This window comes from Schistocerca serialis, chromosome 3 (assembly GCF_023864345.2).
Source record: "Schistocerca serialis cubense isolate TAMUIC-IGC-003099 chromosome 3, iqSchSeri2.2, whole genome shotgun sequence".
Lineage (NCBI taxonomy): Eukaryota > Metazoa > Arthropoda > Insecta > Orthoptera > Acrididae > Schistocerca > Schistocerca serialis.
Window position 1 is genome coordinate 729,338,486 of NC_064640.1, and position 18,407 is coordinate 729,356,892.

Sequence of the window (18,407 nt, forward strand, 5' to 3'; positions counted from 1 at the left end):
CAACATACCTTGGCTGAATTTGGAATCAGATTAATTAGATTGCCAAGAATAATTTCTGCAAAGTGGTCAAACTTCGAGCCTAGGTGTTGAGACATAAAAGCTATTGTGCAGCATGCTTCTCTCACAACCTGTGACCTGTAACATTCAGAATGATGTTATAGTAAGATATCATTTCTAACACATAATTAAAGCATTTGCAAGATCTCAAACCTGTAGTAGCAATGTTTAAATATTGAAATGTGTGATATATTTCTACCGACATGTAATAACAGACTGTGTATTGTACCAAAAACACATTGGTATAACAAACTAGGACTGCAGAGTCTGTGACATAATTCCTAAATACATGTGAAGGATTGAGTTCCTCTTGACACAAATGGCGACTTGTACACCAAAAAAATTTCTGAATCTATGCCGAACACAGACTGTACAGATACTTAACAGTTCCTATCTTGTTAATAAAAATTCATGAAATTTAGAAAACTGTAACTGCCTTTTTTTTACTATGACCTCTTTCTCTGACATTCCCTGAAGCAGGCCAAATACAATGTACAGGTTTCAAACAATACCAGTCCATATTATCATGCCAGTAATGCTACTGCACATTCGCACAAGTAGGGAAGCCATGTAATTAACACATTTACCGTAGCACTTATATTTTAAAATATTGAAGGAAGAGAATACTTAAATAAATCAATTATGTGCAATTTTTAATAATAATAATAATAACTGTCTTCATGTAAATCATTTAAGTCATTTGTATTTAAAATTAAATTACTAGAAAGAATGTGCTGAACACATGTTGATTAACTATAAATCTGTCATTTCTCACCCATCAGCACCTGGGTATAATCATGACATACAGGATATACAATTTGTCAATTTTACCGGGTATGCTATTTGTTAATTTTACCGGATCTACTATTTGTCAATTTTGCATGCATAATACATCTACAATCCATTTCAGTGCATAAGGAACTATACATCTTAGATCCATTCTTCTAATTTCTAATAGTGTTCTTATTTCATCTCACTTGGTTTTCATGCAGTGCATAAACCGAGAGAGTGCACTCTAATGTGTCAACTACCAAGGCCTAGCTCTAATTTCTTCATTTTCTTGAAACAAATAGATGCTGACGTCCTTCAGAGATTTTAGTATGCTTTAACCAAAACACTTCCCTAGTACTTATTAGGAACATTGTCTCCAAAATGCCAATTTTTTCAACATTATTATTATTATTTCATTTTTTTTTTTTTTTTCATTCAGGCCCACACGGAGACATGTCGGATGGCACCTAAGAGCCGGCGCTCAGCAGATGCTACCAACTGGCAGCTGCACCAGATGCAAAAATCATCAACGTACAACGCCAAGCAGAGGCCCATCAGAGATTACAAGTGCACTGATGACTATGAGGAAGAGTGTGACGCTTAGCACAGAACCCTGTGGGATAACATTCTCCAGACTGTGAGTGGCACTGTGTAAAGTGCCAACTCGAACTCTGAAGAGCTGGTGAGATAAAAATTCACAGATAAAAATCAGAAGGGGCCCACGGAAGCCACAGTCATGGAGGGTAACTAAAATGTGATGGCACCAAGCCATGTTGTATGCCTTATATAGGCCAAAGTAACCGCGACAAGGTGCTGGGGGTTAGTAAAAGCCTGTCGGATGGTTCTTTCCAATCTGAGTAAATGGTCAGTTGGAGATCGTCCTGCACGAAAGCCACACTGATATGGGAACAAAAGGCCCTGAGATTTGAGTACCCAATATAATCTGAAGCTAACTATCCTCTCTAGCCATTTACATTTGTCAGACGTTGGCTTCTTCCTGGGCTTAAGGACAGGGATAACAGTACAGTCTCGTCATTGTGACGGAAAAACACCCGTGAGCCAAATGCGGTTGAAGATCTTCAGGAGATGTTGCCTCTGGGGAGGGTCCAAGTGTTGGATCATCTGGTTGTGGATGGAATCCGGCCCTGGGGCCATGTCTTGTGAAGAGGTAAGAGCCTGCAAGAATACCCATTCAGTGAAGTGTTCATTATAGGGCTCAGCGTAGTGCGGGATGGAACATAGGCATAAAACTCTGAATTTCTGCCGGAGAGAGGTAGCAGGATAGGAAGAGGACACCGGTGCCATCGCAAAGTGTGTCGCGAGCTGTTCTGCAAGGAACAATGGATCAGTGCACAGAACACCTTGGAGGTTAAGACCCTGGACAGCTGACTGTTGTTAGCCGCCCTGAAGGCTACGGAGCTTTGACCAAACCTGTGATGAAGAGGCATACATCCCCAAGGAGGAAACACAGCGCTCCCAGCATTCCTTTTCACTCTGCTTAATAAGGTAACGAGCCTTAGCATGGAGACACTTAAAAGTGAGAAGGTCGGTCTGTGAAAGGTGTCGTCATAATTGCTGCAGCGCCCATCGGTGGTCCTGGACAGCGACTGCGACATTCTTAGTCCACCACGGTACCGGTCGACAATGAGGGGGACCTGTGGACAGGGTGACAGCAGTGCCAGTAGCACAAAGATAATGGCAGAGATGCCTTGCACGACTGCACCAATGGAATTCAAGAGGGAGGTGTCGAAGTGCACAGCAGACATACACTCCTGGAAATTGAAAAAAGAACACCGTGAATTCATTGTCCCAGGAAGGGGAAACTTTATTGACACATTCCTGGGGTCAGCTACATCACATGATCACACTGACAGAACCACAGGCACATAGACACAGGCAACAGAGCATGCACAATGTCGGCACTAGTACAGTGTATATCCACCTTTCGCAGCAATGCAGGCTGCTATTCTCCCATGGAGACGATCGTAGAGATGCTGGATGTAGTCCTGTGGAACGGCTTGCCATGCCATTTCCACCTGGCGCCTCAGTTGGACCAGCGTTCGTGCTGGACGTGCAGACCACGTGAGACGACGCTTCATCCAGTCCCAAACATGCTCAATGGGGGACAGATCCGGAGATCTTGCTGGCCAGGGTAGTTGACTTACACCTTCTAGAACACGTTGGGTGGCACGGGATACATGCGGACGTGCATTGTCCTGTTGGAACAGCAAGTTCCCTTGCCGGTCTAGGAATGGTAGAACGATGGGTTCGATGACGGTTTGGATGTACCGTGCACTATTCAGTGTCCCCTCGACGATCACCAGTGGTGTACGGCCAGTGTAGGAGATCGCTCCCCACACCATGATGCCGGGTGTTGGTCCTGTGTGCCTCGGTCGTATGCAGTCCTGATTGTGGCGCTCACCTGCACGGCGCCAAACACGCATACGACCATCATTGGCACCAAGGCAGAAGCGACTCTCATCGCTGAAGACGACACGTCTCCATTCGTCCCTCCATTCACGCCTGTCGCGACACCACTGGAGGCGGCCTGCACGATGTTGGGGCGTGAGCGGAAGACGGCCTAACGGTGTGCGGGACCGTAGCCCAGCTTCATGGAGACGGTTGCGAATGGTCCTCGCCGATACCCCACGAGCAACAGTGTCCCTAATTTGCTGGGAAGTGGCGGTGCAGTCCCCTACGGCACTGCGTAGGATCCTACGGTCTTGGCGTGCATCCGTGCGTCGCTGCGGTCCGGTCCCAGGTCGACGGGCACGTGCACCTTCCGCCGACCACTGGCGACAACATCGATGTACTGTGGAGACCTCACGCCCCACGTGTTGAGCAATTCGGCGGTACGTCCACCCGGCCTCCCGCATGCCCACTATACGCCCTCGCTCAAAGTCCGTCAACTGCACATACGGTTCACGTCCACGCTGTCGCGGCATGCTACCAGTGTTAAAGACTGCGATGGAGCTCCGTATGCCACGGCAAACTGGCCGACACTGACGGCGGCGGTGCACAAATGCTGCGCAGCTAGCGCCATTCGACGGCCAACACCGCGGTTCCTGGTGTGTCCGCTGTGCCGTGCGTGTGATCATTGCTTGTACAGCCCTCTCGCAGTGTCCGGAGCAAGTATGGTGGGTCTGACACACCGGTGTCAATGTGTTCTTTTTTCCATTTCCAGGAGTGTATATAAAAGCCAACTGGCCCTGTAGAATGCCCAACGTTGGGGCCTGACGGCAGCAGGGGAACAATAGAATCACCAGAAAAAGTGGTCACTGTCACAAAGATCACCATGGGATGACCTGTGTAGGGAAGCCACGAGAGCATAGGAGGAGACGATGAGATTGATAGCAATAAAGGTGCCATGAGCTGCACTGAAGGGGAACTGTCATTGAGGGGACACAAATCGAGGTCCATAATAAGCTGGTCAATTAAGAGACCCTACCCATTGAAGTGGCACCACCCACCCACAGTGGGTGGTGAACACTGAAGTCGAAGAGGAGAAACAGAGGCAGTTGCTGGAGTAAGGTAGACAGTTTAATGTAAGGAAGTGATCGACCTGGAGGGGGGTCCGGTCCGGCACACAGTTTTAACCTGCCAGGAAGTTTCATATCAGCGCACACTCTGCTGTAAAGTGAAAATCTCATTCTGGCATTCTTTATAGTCATTTTTTTTCCTTTCTCACTGGACCACACAACATCCATGAAGACTCTTTCAGTGCCAAAGGCACACTTTATTTTTCTGCTTTCTTAACTGTTAATATTGAATGTATATCTAGTTACTGCAATATTTACACTAGCAGTATTATCACTGTTACTGCGTATCATCACAAGCTTTTCTACATTTTTATTTCATCATATACACTTTGTCTACTTTGTTTCCCAAAGAAGATTAGGGTTCAACATCCTATCAGCGGCAAGGTTAGTAAAAATGGTGCACAACTCTGGATAGGGTTTAGACAGCAAAAGAAATCAGAAGTGTCCATTTCAAAATACCCAGTTCGGCATGTGCCTCAAGAAATTAGTAGTGCCCATATCAAAAGACCCATTCTGGCATTTGCATTAAGTGATTTTGGGAAATTTGCCATGGCTGTTTCAATAAAATTATTCCAGTACTCCAATGATTCAGGAACCAAGAACAACCTAAATCTGAATGGTTGGTTGGGGATTTGAATCCTGCTCTTTCCACATGCAAGTTCTATGCCTTAAGGACCGAGTCCTGTGGCTCAGTGTGTTTCAATGTTTGTGCTTTACATTCCCCTATCTACTCTTCCTATTCAATAAACTCCAACATTTCATTAACAATCCAATACCTCTCAATAATTCATTCACATGTTCAGTAATACGGCCGAAAGGCCCAAATACACTAACAAAATTATCACAGCAATAAGGTAGCCATGAACAGCTTCATTCATGAAATGTGTGTGTCACACGATTTCTGATATACAATTTTGTTGAACCACTGATTAACTGAGCAACCAAAAACTATTAATATCACTCTCACAATTCCACGCAGAATCATTAACAATTCTCTTGTTTATCAAAAAAAAAAGACCTCAGAGCTTGAGAGAAACTTACACTACAGAGAGAAATTTAAAAAGAGCAAAGTTTAAGTACTAACCTCAGATCTTTCAAAACTCCTAAAAATGGTGTCTCCATTAAACGTAAGTGTTTGAAAAATTCCTCATGCTTAGCAGCTCCAGCCATTACAACAGATCGTAGTTTTTTCAACTGAAATACACAAAAGTTTTTACTTATTTTAAGAAATAAATTTTATTAACACTTATAATCCTAATCATCACATTACTAACCGCCTCAACACGTTTTGACCAATCATTATTTGGATCATTAATTATGTCAGTTATTTTGGTCAGCTCTTCTTCCAATTCTCGCGCAGTGAAAATTGTGGCTGGTTGAACTTCCTCAAAAACTTTCACAAAATGCTCCTCATCCACTGCTCCCGCTGATGCTGTAATTGTGTAAAAAAGATTTAGTTAGTATCTCTAATCCATCTAAATTTTGAATAGGGCCTGTGCCACAGGTATACCCTCTGATAAATATCACTGCTGATTTCAAACACTGGAAAATCCAGGGTCGAATATTAACAATATAAGGAACAGATAGATTGCTACTCACTATAAACATGACATGTTGAGTAGTTACACACAGGCCCGACAAACAGACCCTTACACATTAGCTTTTGGCTAAAGCCTTCTTCAGATAAGGAACACACACACACACACTCGATAACCAGTACGGGCTGGTCTCTGCATGCCATAGATGGTGGCCATGTATGCTTGTGCGAATAAATGTGTGTGTGGTGTGTGTGTGTGTGTGTGTGTGTGTGTGTGTGTGTGTGTGTGTGTGTTTCCTATTCTGATGACGGCTTTGGCCAAAAGCTAATGCGTAAGAGTCCTTTCATTGTGCCTGTCTAACTCAATGCATCATCTTTACGGCCAGTAGCAATCTATCTTTTCCTTATACCACTGCTCATTTTTCTCTTTATCATAATTATTGTGAGCCATATAATTACAAAACTGCATGAATATCTTCTCATTTGCTCTCTCTTCAGTAATGTATATAACTTCCATCATCAAACTACATGACTAAATTGGACTAAAAGCTTAAGTTTAAAGCTATGTGATATGTGAACTCTGTGGAAGTAGCTTTCTTTTATAAGCTGCCAATTTTGTTATATCATGGATCCCTAAGCATGAAGAGTTTATTTGTCTTCAACTGTGTGTGTGTGTGTGTGTGTGTGTGTGTGTGTGTGCTACTCTTGATGTTCACAAAAATCTGTGCTGGATAACTGTCTCTAATCAAAACTGGTCGCACCATCAAAAAATTGAAAATCAACTTGAAGTGTTACATGATGTCATTTTTACCACTGCTGTGGAACACAGTCAACATAAAATACCACAAATAACTGTTGTATTGTCCAATAATGACAGATACAGTATTCCCAAACTCTTGTGTTGTCATTGCTCAAGGTATGACCCAAGCCATGAGGGAGTCACATAAAAAGTATTATAATAAATAAAGAGATACCTGTAAGACATATTACTGAAAAATATGAGCTAAATCACATACCTTTTTTACTGCCTTGAGTTCCTGATGAAGAAAATCGGGACATATTTCTTGAAGCATTTGTTAACATGCAATGCAGAACAAAAACTGTGTTAAGGATGTGAGTAATGGACACAACATACATGCAAAATTGTGAAAGGGATTAATTACTGTGCAGTCATTTTACAAATATTGAAGATACGTACAAAGCATTCATGAGACAAGCACACAAGCAAGTACACAGACATAAGAAGTGGATAATATATCCTCTATTATTTGGCAGCTCTATCCATAAGTGGCAGTCAAATGAAAATGAGACAGATGGAAAGTAGTAAGTAATTTCTTTATTATTTCGAAAGTAATCACAGTAACATTTAATACTTTTATCCCACTGTCAGACAAGATGGTCAATGCTTTTGTGGAAAAATGCAGTTTCCCACGGAACAATTTTTGTACCCAGGCATTGCACTGTTACGTCTGAAGCAACTTGATAGCCACGAATGTCTTCTTCATGGTTTCAAAAGTATGGAAATTGGTTGGGGAGACGTTGGGACTGTATGGAGGATGTGTACGAACTTCCCAGTGAAATTTCTGCAGTATAGTCAAAACAAACCTGGCAAAACATTGGTGGACATTACCCTGCAACACAGCCATGCCCTCCATCAACATTCTTAGGCATTTGGACTCAATAGCCTGATTCACGTTTTTGCAAAGTGTCCATTTACCACGGTAGGAGGGCATTCACATGTTTCCACTGTTGGTTCTGACACACTCTAACTCAAAATAATGACGTTTCACCACCTCTGACAGTCTGGGACAGGACACAATATTCTTCACTGTGATACTGTTCCAAGTGCTGCAGTGATATAGACATTCTGTTCAACTTCTGCTACTCTGTTAGGCTGTGGGGAACCAGCTGCACACAGATTTTCCAGAACTTCAGATGCTCTGTCATTTGACGGAACACCCACTGCAGTAATGATATGACACCCAACCTCCTCAAAAGTGTTTATTCAATGCAATCACACGTGCACATGACGTGCTGTGTTTGTCATATACAGCACTCATTCAGGCATGAACTTCCCTTCCTGACAATCCTTCTGCAGTAAAAAACTGCTCCTTGCTGTTCCTCTCTCCCAGAATCCATAGTAAAGTCAAACACACATTCAATTCATTGGCCTCACGTCAACCATGTTTAACAGACAAATGGCACAGAGGTGAGCATCACCCTGTTCTTTCCTGACTGCCAATGGAGGGCACTTCAACGCACACAGCCACCTGCACTACCAACGTGCACACTATGCTCATTTTGATTTGACTTCCCCTTATATATGAAGCAATAATGAGTAATCAGCAATGTGAAACAGATGGATTGTCGGGTAGTCTTCAAGGGTATAATGTCTGTAGACTTAAAGGCAGGAAAGAATGGTTGATTACATTAGAAGTAATAGCCCTTTAAATTGTTACTAGCCATTATGAATGTGTTCAAGATTTTTGCAGGGATCTATGGTTAAGCAAAGGATCTTTGTACTTGTCAGCACCACCCACATTCCAATGCATAAGAGTGATTTCAGTAAAACCATACCATGATACTCAAAAAAATAAATAATTTTTGCCTACATGTCATGTTCTGCATGAATGCAGAAAAAATAATATGAACTGATGATTTATTTAACTAATATTTTATATTTACAAGGGTAAGACTGCTTTTATAACTATAATATGCACAGAAATGCATTATAAACAAATACAGAAGCAGGCCACATTTAAATATGAGTATTAGTCTTCAGAAAGATGACAATGTTTGCAGGCTGTTATTAATAAGCTAATTAATGACCCACTGAAGACTTGAAAAAAAAAAACAACGTCAGAGATCAAACTAAATAGCAAACATAAAATAGTTAAAGCAATATTCAGTATCTTGCATTCTGCAGTATAAACTGCCCTCAAGTACTTATTTTATCTGTATTGCCACAAAACAATATTTTTCCTCATCTGTTATTGGAACAGACACATACCTTTTAAAAGGGCTAACAAACCAACATTTTTCAGTTAAGTTTACCAGAGCATGAGCAGAGTACGCTTTTGGCTGCTGTTAATCAGTGGTAACAGATTACACTGATATTTATTGAACCTGTGCCAGTTTCTAGAATAAACAACACAGTAAAGACAGCAACCAATCAGTAGATAATGATAATTTTACTTTGAAAAACCAGTTTCAAATGCTTCACTTATCTTCAGTAGCTTATACGGTTTATCTCACATTTGTAGCAACTTTGGAAAGCACTGAAATGGTCTGGGGAGACATGCTTCCAAGGCAAAGTACATAAAATTGAAGCACATGTTTAAGGCAAAATCTTGGCTCCACTAAATCTACATCTGTACTCTGCAAGCCACCATATGGTGCAGGGTGCATGGTGAAGCATACCTTGTATCACTGCTAGGCATTTCCCTTTCTGTTCCACTCACAACAGAGCAACAGAAAAACGGCTGTCTACATGCCCCCATATGAGCCCCTATGTGAAATGTATGCTGTCAGCAGTACACTCATTCTGCTGTCAGCCACAAATGCCAGTTACCTGAATTTTGTCAACAGTGTCTCACAAAAAGTGTGTTGTTCTCCCTCCAGTGATCACCATTTGAATTCACAGAGTATTTCTGTAACACTCAGATGCTGAGTGAACCAGCTGATAACACTATCTAGTAGCATGCCTCTAATAACTTTAATGTCTTTCTTTAATCCTACCTGGTAGCAGCTCCCAAACACCTGACTACTATTCCAGAAAGAACTGCATAAGTGTTCTGCATGCTCTCTCTTCCACAGATAAGCTACACTTTCCTAAATTCTCCAAATAAACTAAAGTCAGCCATTCACCTTCTCTACAACTGACCTTACATGATAGATCCATTTCAAGCAGCTTTGCAACATTACATCTACATATTTAAACAACATGACTGTGTCAAGCAACACACAATTAATACTGTATTCTAACATTACAGGATATTTTTCTTACTCATCTGCTCTCATTTACAGTCTTCCATGTGTCAAGCAAGCTACCATACATTACACTAAACAGAAATTCTGTCTCTCGCTACAGCCACTCAATAATGATCCTTTCCCATATGCTACAATGCCATTAGCAGTCACAGACTGTTGCTCACCCTATCAATTGTAGTGTGTGTGTGTGTGTGTGTGTGTGTGTGTGTGTGTGTGTGTGTGTGTGTGCGCGTGTGTCCGTGTCCTTGGAGATCTTGAGGGCGAAGGGTTGAGAGCATTCTCACTGTCCCTTGCAGCATGATGTCAAAATGAACATAAAAATGATGCTGAAACTGATATAAAATATGATGTTGAAACTGACATAAAATATGATGATGAAACTGCTGACACAAAAAGATTTCATGTCATCAACATCTTGTACCCCACAACTTATTCAATTCTAAAAGGAAGTATAACACACATCATCATTATGCACACCTTTGGACAGCGTATTATGGACAGATGAACAGTGAAGCACTGAGACATCTACTAGGCAGACCTCAAAAGCCAACTTTTCAAGAGACATAAATTTTATAAATATGTTGCAATAGTTCATGTACTGTAATGTGTTAATATTAACAGGGGAATGATAAGGACAAAAGTTCAAGACAGGCAGCAATTTAAGCAAGCTACGAGGGTGGTTTGAAATGTTCTCGGAACAAAATAGAAAAAAAGTACTTTTATCACTGAAACTTTTTTTTTATTTTTGAATGTAGTCTCCTTGTACATTAATGCACTTGGTCCAATGATGTTCCAGAGCCTTAATCCCATAACGAAAATTTGTTTCCTTCAGGCCTGCGAAATAGTTGTCAACTACGGCTATCAATTCTTCACTTGAAGTTAATCTTCATCTACCAAAAAAAAATTTCAGTTTTGGGAAGAGATGGAAGTCTGATGGAGTGATATCAGGTGAATAAGGTAGGTGTGGCAACAATTCATACCTTAGTTCGTGTAATTCTGCCATGGCGACAACACATGTACAGGCGCGCTTTGTCTTGATGGAAGATAACTCTCTTCCTTACTAAACCAGGTCTTTTTTTGCATATACTTTGTTGCAATTTGTGCAGTAGGTTAACATAATATTCTCCAGTAATTGTTTGCCCAGTAAGGAGATAATCTACAAACAGAATCCCCTTAGCATCCCAGGACACTGACACCATGTTCTTTCCTGCTGAAGGAATTGTCTTTGCTTTCTTTGGTAGCGGAGGAACGGCAGGTTTCCACTGCTTTGACTGTTGTTTTGTGTCTGGGGTATAGTAGTGCACCCAAGCTTCATCTGTGATCACAAACTGGCACAAAAATTCTTGTTTGTTTATCCTAAAATGGGGCAAACATTGTTCTGATATGTCCATTCTCATGATTTTTTGATCCAGCGTCAATAGTCATGGCACCAATCTTCCAGATAATTTTTTTTCATTTCTAATTCTTCAGTTAAAATGTGATATACCCCTTCAGATGACATCTGGAAAGCATGAACAATATCATGCACTTTCAATCGACAATCCTCCATGACCATTTTATGCACTTTTGCAATAACTTGTGGAGTAGTGACACATCTCGCTGACCACTGCACAGATCATCATCTAAGCTCTCCCGACCAAATTTAAATTCATTTGTTAACATGGTAACAGTTGAATATGAAGGAGCCGAGTCCCCCTGTGTATTCTGGAAATCAGCATGACTGTCCTTTGCTTTCATGCCTTTCTTTACGAAGTACTTAATCACTGCTCGAATCTCGATTTTTTCCATCTTCGCAAATCACTACGCGGGAACAACAACAGAGGCACGTCACCACCACAGCGCTCTTCCAAGAGCACTGACGTGGCACATGTTTACAGGCAACAGACCAATGAATATCATGTGAACAACTCGTCGTGCTAACGCTGACCTCTCGTGGTGATTCTGAGAACTTTTCAAACCACCCTTGTGTATTATAGCAACAAGTGACAATATTATAGCAACAAGTGACAAGGGCACTTCACCAAGCAAAGATATACCTGATTGGGTTAAGCTTACAATATTAATGTGTGATGTCAGTATAAAGCTAGTATCTTAGTGACTGCTGGGTAAGAAGAATTTTTTTTTTTTATGTATAGCTGCATGCAGTTAAAAATAGTAAGAACTGTGGCTGTTGCACATGGAAGCTGATGGAACTGGCCAGCACCTGGAAATGGTTGGAAACTACATTGGTCACAGTCTAAAGACTTTTGGCTGCTGCCCTGAACTGCAGTAGCATTGAAGCATCAGCAGAGAAAGATGTGTTGCCTTTGGCGTCTCTAGCAACACCTGGGATCTTTGATGTTGTAATGCCTTCCAATACACCTGACCTGATTGGTTCACACTCACCTAAGTGTGAATGGCAAATAGTGGCAAGGCTGCGTATTCCTGGACAGAAGGCAAAAGTGGGTAGTAGCAATACGGTTGTCTCCTTATGCCTTTAAAAACAGATGTGAAGCCTCGCTCACTAGTGAGAGAACACTTGGGACTGGGTCTGCTCTCTCTGAAGATTCTAGACAGGTACAGAGGATGAATTTGCCAGGTATTGGGGACTCAAACATTAAGCATTACCCTAAGGATACAGTTATAGGAGTTTGAACCCACTAATGTCATTAAATGGGCAGACACAAGCACTTCAATTGAATTTCACATATTGTAAAACCAAGCAACAAAATAAAATGCGAAAATACTCACCACCCTTGCATAATGAAATTGCACAGAAACTGTAATAATTTAAATCCATAGTTTACATTCTTTCATGCAGTCTGAATTTCATAAACTTAATGAGAATTAATATAATTACATAATACTGTACTGCGTTATGCAGCTGTAAGCAGCTTAAATTCCTGACCTGCCAGGAAAACCTACAATAAGTTCTTCCTGGAGCAGTCAACACACGTCAAAACATGCAACATAACATTCTTATTGTTTAAGTATCAAATTTATGCTGCATAATTTTTAAGCTACTTTTTTTTTAAAGCCAAACTCATGTATTTCTTTTTTATCCAATAACTTGTCCCACTTCTGTAGCATTAATTTATTTTGACTGCTGTTTTCTGTGATACTCATGCAGCAAACATTTTCCCTTCCCTCACTAACCTGGCTTGTGTATTTGTTGCAGTATAAAGTCTTAAGTCATAAACCTAACATCAGTATGAGCCATGTAACAACTACTTGGCAGACAATGATGTCTACTGGACTTTTGCATACACTACGGTCTTACGTAATAATCATGCTCATGCATGTTTTCTAACGATATTCGCACACCTTCCATTTGGTCATTGCCTCAGTCATTTTCTTACTACTTGTAAATCTTCAAATAGTTTTCTCGCTAAATATGTTTGCCTGGATACATGTCCCATCCAATCCCATTTCAATTTCATTACTGTCATTATCACATCTTTCACTTCCCTCTGGCCTCTGATAAATTTTGTTTCTCTCTCTCTTCCAGTAGTCCCCGAAAAGCATATCTCCATTATTTGTCAAGCAACCCTCAATTTTTGAATTTTTTTCATTTAAAGTGCTTTTCTCTCTACTGAAGTCGCAACTGGTAATATTATATTATGAACTTTCAATATTGAATAAACCAGAAACTTTATTTTGAAAACTGTTTATTTACCAAAAGCACTCACGGCCAGTTCTACTCTTCTGCTTTATTTCTACTGCTGTCCGTTCAGTCACCATCTTTAAGTGCTCTAATTACAACTATTCATCAACTGGTTCTGTGACTCCACTGTTTGTGTGCACATTTTTCTTCTTGATTTGATGACTATACTTCATTGTAGTCTTATAAAAACAGACCAATTAGACTGACTTTCGGACTTGTTCTATTCACTGATGAATCTTATATGCATTAGAGGCAAACAGCATAAAGTCATCAGTGGAAAAAAAATGAGGAGGAGGAGGAGGAGGAGGAGGAGGAAGAGGAGGAGGTGGTGGTGGTGGTGGTGGTGGTGGTGGTGGTGGTGGTTCATGGACCTTCCATTCACATGCAGTCCTTAACCTCAACTATATATATAACTAAAATAGTTAATATAGATAGTAGTTATTATCATAGAGGAAGGTGGAAGCAACTGCTGACAAATGAAAGTTGAGACAACAATGTGTAAATTACAGGATAAGGGACATGATGCTGAATCAGGCAGGATTTAAGTATCTACCGCAACGCAGAACAAATTAAATGCACCCAACAAATATTTAACTGGTGATACAGACCAGCACTACCAAGAGTTAGGCCTTTTACCCTATTTTGTCTCAGAATTGTTCATGCCACCATCTTTGGGGACATTTAACGTTCCTCTTGCCAGTTGGGTTATACTGCATTGCAGCTTCAGTTAGCCTATCATTAAACATATGTTGGACATGGTCATTCCGTCTTCTTTCTTTCTTTTTTTCCCATGTGTTCAATATTTAGTTCTTGTCTAATATCGGTATTTATTTTATGGTCCAACAATGAATATACCACTACAAAGTGAAGGACCTTCCTGTCTGATGATTCGTTTCAATGTAATTGATCATATGTTAGGATCCAACATTCACTACCATACAGCAGCAAAGGCAACACTATTACTTTGTATGGTTTAATTAGTGTTTCTTTCCGTATGTTATGTTGTAATGTAGATTGTATAGTTCCAAAGAATTGTCTGAATCTGGCCAATTTTAGCTCTGCATCATCTGGATACAACAACATGGTACAGATAAACATCAAGTGGTAATAAGTACAGCAATCAGTCGCAAATAATGTTTATTGCAAATCCAGATTTTGATCACTGTGTGGCCATCTTCCGTGTTTAAACACATACAAAAAAACCATTACAATAAGGTGACAAGCATCCTTTAATATATGTTCAGTTGTATAAGTTTTACTTGTGAGTTAATAATAAAATACATAACAGCAGATACCACTTAAAACATTACAACCATTTATACATAAACACAGTCCCAACTGGACTATCAATGTCAGAGACTGAGTTCACACTGAGGCTGCTGGCTTCCATGTATGTCATATCAGTTTACAGTGTCCTCTACATACATGATGGATTGCCAAAATATATTAACTAAAAAAAGTCTCTAATGTTTTAAAGTTACACATACATGATAGTGACTGTGTGAGGTGACAAGTGGCATCAGTTACTGCTGTATATTTTTAGTTACATACAGTTTAAAAATACAGTAAGTCCTATCCAAAAGATCTATATTAATAAATTTATTTAAACAGTGTTAAATCCAAAGTGTTAATAACTTACCCATATAATTACATTAACAACACAGTGAACAAATGGCAAAAAGAAAATAGTTTCAATTTAGTGGACAACAGTAATAATAAGTGTATTTGTTTACCATACTAAGATAAAATTAGCGACAGGATAATCGCGTTTTTAGAAAAAGAAAAGTAAATGTGGAATTTTGTACCACAAGTAAACTGGGTAGTATTTTAAAAACAGTATGGAAAAAAGAACTGTTTTCCATAGATCAGACACCTACAGAAGTGGATGTCCCAACTGCGATGTTTGCTATGTGGGACAAAATGATAAGCAGCTTGAAGCCAGCTTTGGCAAACATGTCACATTTTTTTCAAAAGAGGTGGCAGAAAAATCTAATCTCTCCACAAGTTTGAAATTTTTAATATCAGGCACTATCTTGTGGGACACTGCTTAACCCTTTAACTGCTCTAGATGTGTTAACGCGCACACCTTTGTACCTGTCCCTGTGTGCTCTGAACGTGTTTACATGCGCCACCAGTCCTTCTACCTGGCACATGTCCAGAGCACACAGGGACAGGTACAAAGGCGTGCACGTTAAAAGGACCAGTGCAGTTAAATGGTTCATTAGCAGGGGGCCACAAAACGTTTCCATTTTTGGAAATTATTTAAAAATCGTGGGATTCAGATACTATGAGAGACTTCCAATACACACATTGATCTGGCAGTAACAAACTATTTATGATTAAACTAATCCTAGATTGCACATGAGTACATAGTTTTGGTGGCAAATATATTACCCACAATTATACATGGTGTATCTGGAAGTTTATTAGTTTTAACACCAAACTGCATAAATTATAATGTATTTTTATGTGAAAACTGTGTGAAAGGACATTATAAAACAGAAAAATGTTGGGTCCGTTTGAAATAAAGCTGCTAGTCCAATAGCTTATAACACCATTTTTGTCTAATCTAATTCCTGTAGCTGCACTTAAAATCTGACAAATAAATTTATTAGTGTGTGTCTTCTGGATAAGATTTGCTGTAATTTTAAACTATAAGTAATTGTAAAAATGTACAATGATAACTGTGTGCCACTGGTTAGTACACACTGTCACCACCATATATGTATAACTGCAAAACATTACACACTGTCAGTACACACACAAAAAAAAAAAAAAAAAAAAAAACCACCCAAAGTTGCAAATTTCACATTTTTTATTCACTCAATGACTAGTTTAAGGCCGGGATCCATTTTCGAATCATCATAACATAGTCAAAAATGGTGTTTCCATAAATGCAAAAACTATGTAAAAAATGTGCAAACACACTGCTCATTTGCATATTTTTGACATAGTTTTTGCATTTTCGGAAGTACCATTTTTGACTATGTTATGATGATTTGAAAGAGAGTTCTGGCCAGAAACTAGTTATCGAGTTATTAAAAAAATTGAGATTTGCAACTTTGGCTGGTTTTTTGTTGCACCAATTAACAGAAGTTGCTGGCCTACAATTATTACAGCATGCTGAAAGTTCGTAAATTGGACACTATTGTTAGTTACAACTGCCAGTTTGTTTTATGTATGTGCATGAGTTTTAAAAAAAAAAAAAAACAAGAAATAAAATAACAAAACATGTGATTGGAAATAAAGTACATATAGTTTAGCAATGCCATGTAGTGGGCGCTGTAAACTGGTACGAAATAAGAAGCAGCCAATGGCCTCAGTGTGAATTCAACCTTTGACATGGATGGACCAGTTGGGACTAACGTAATATTTTAACTTACATCTGCTAATACAAACTTTATTACTGACTCACTTATATAACTGTACACATAATAAGGTATACACATTACCTTATTTTAACTTGTTCCTTATATGTTCTTTAGCATTGAAGATGGCCACACACTGACTAAAATCTGAATTTGCAACAAACATTATTTGCAACTGATTGCTGTACTTTTTACCAGCACTGCAGTCAGCAATCCATAAAACAGCACTAAGTACCCGTGTCCTCTGGCTACCCACAACAGCATAATGGAAACATAGATCATGCATGTATTTGTTTGTACTTATTTAAAATGGTTCAGTTAGCTGAAAAACCTGTCAGGTGGGAAATATATGCCATGATTCCTTTCCTGCCTTTGAAAGACAGGTAAGTTGTCAAAATGAATTAGTTTATTAATAATGTTTATGGAGGAAACTTACAGAGTGATTGGCTTGTAAGAAAAGAGGATAAATCATTCAAAGATGGCCATACTAATGGTCGGTCATGTTGAGGTGAAAAGTGGGTAACTATCTGTTGCTGCTGAAGACTTGGTACAGAATGTTGACGCATAAGTTCTAGAAAACAGAAAATTAATATTTTCATCCTTTTCTAATGAGCTTCCTCAAGTTTCAAAAAGAGATATTTACGAAATTCTTACAAAACACTTAAACTACTAGTTGTGTTCCTGCATAGATCCCGAAAATGCTGAGTGAGGTGTATAAATCCATTTGAGCAGCCTGTGCTTTAAATTTCCCTGTGCAAACTGTAACAATGATGGTGAATGTTTAGGATGAGTTGTCACTGAAGCGTTTGTGTGGTCTGCGGTTCTCACCCCTATTTCATAATAGGAGTAATCTGCTTCTATCAACAGCAGAATTCAAAAACATCAAATAATGTTAAGAGTGTCTTTGAGTGTGTTTTTCTCACTCAGTAACAACCAGAAATACTTACAGCGACAATAATATTTCAACATGCACTTAATTTTAATTGACTGGTGAGTTTGGCCATGAGCTAAAGATGTCTGCCACTTACACCAAGAGCAGAATGGTATGTTGCGTGGCCACTGCAGGATTAGTAGAAGGGAGGGGGGAATATTTCATTGTTTGGCTCCAAGTGCTGACAACTCACAAGTGTGCACAACTAGCACTGATCAGCAGCTATCGTATAAATTCCAAACTGAAGGAACACAGATTCATGAACATGGATTATATACACAGTCATCTTCAAATGTAATACATGATTGTAGCAAGTAATATGAAATCAAATTAAGGATGATGCAATACAATGTAATGGGTAAAAGAAACATGACATTCCAAACGTTCAGTAAACATTTGCGATCGTGTCTCATATTGCAATTACTGTTATTAATTAAGGTAACATACTAATTTATGTAGGTTAGCAACTAACAGTAAGATTGGTAGGGGAAAGTTTGGTAAAGTGGCCAGAACAGGAAAAGTGGCCATTGGATATTTACGCTCTGAACAGCACTGCTGCCTGACGAGAACT

General features: G+C 39.6%; 1 protein-coding gene across 1 annotated transcript in view; it reads right to left on the minus strand.

The window, feature by feature from the left end:
• The window catches only part of LOC126471163 (uncharacterized), a 253,999-nt gene that overhangs the window by 163,114 nt on the left and 72,478 nt on the right, over positions 1-18,407 (minus strand). The window contains 3 exon segments of the mRNA XM_050099266.1: positions 9-135; positions 5,452-5,561; positions 5,642-5,799. Coding sequence (XP_049955223.1) covers positions 9-135; positions 5,452-5,561; positions 5,642-5,799 — 395 coding nt within the window.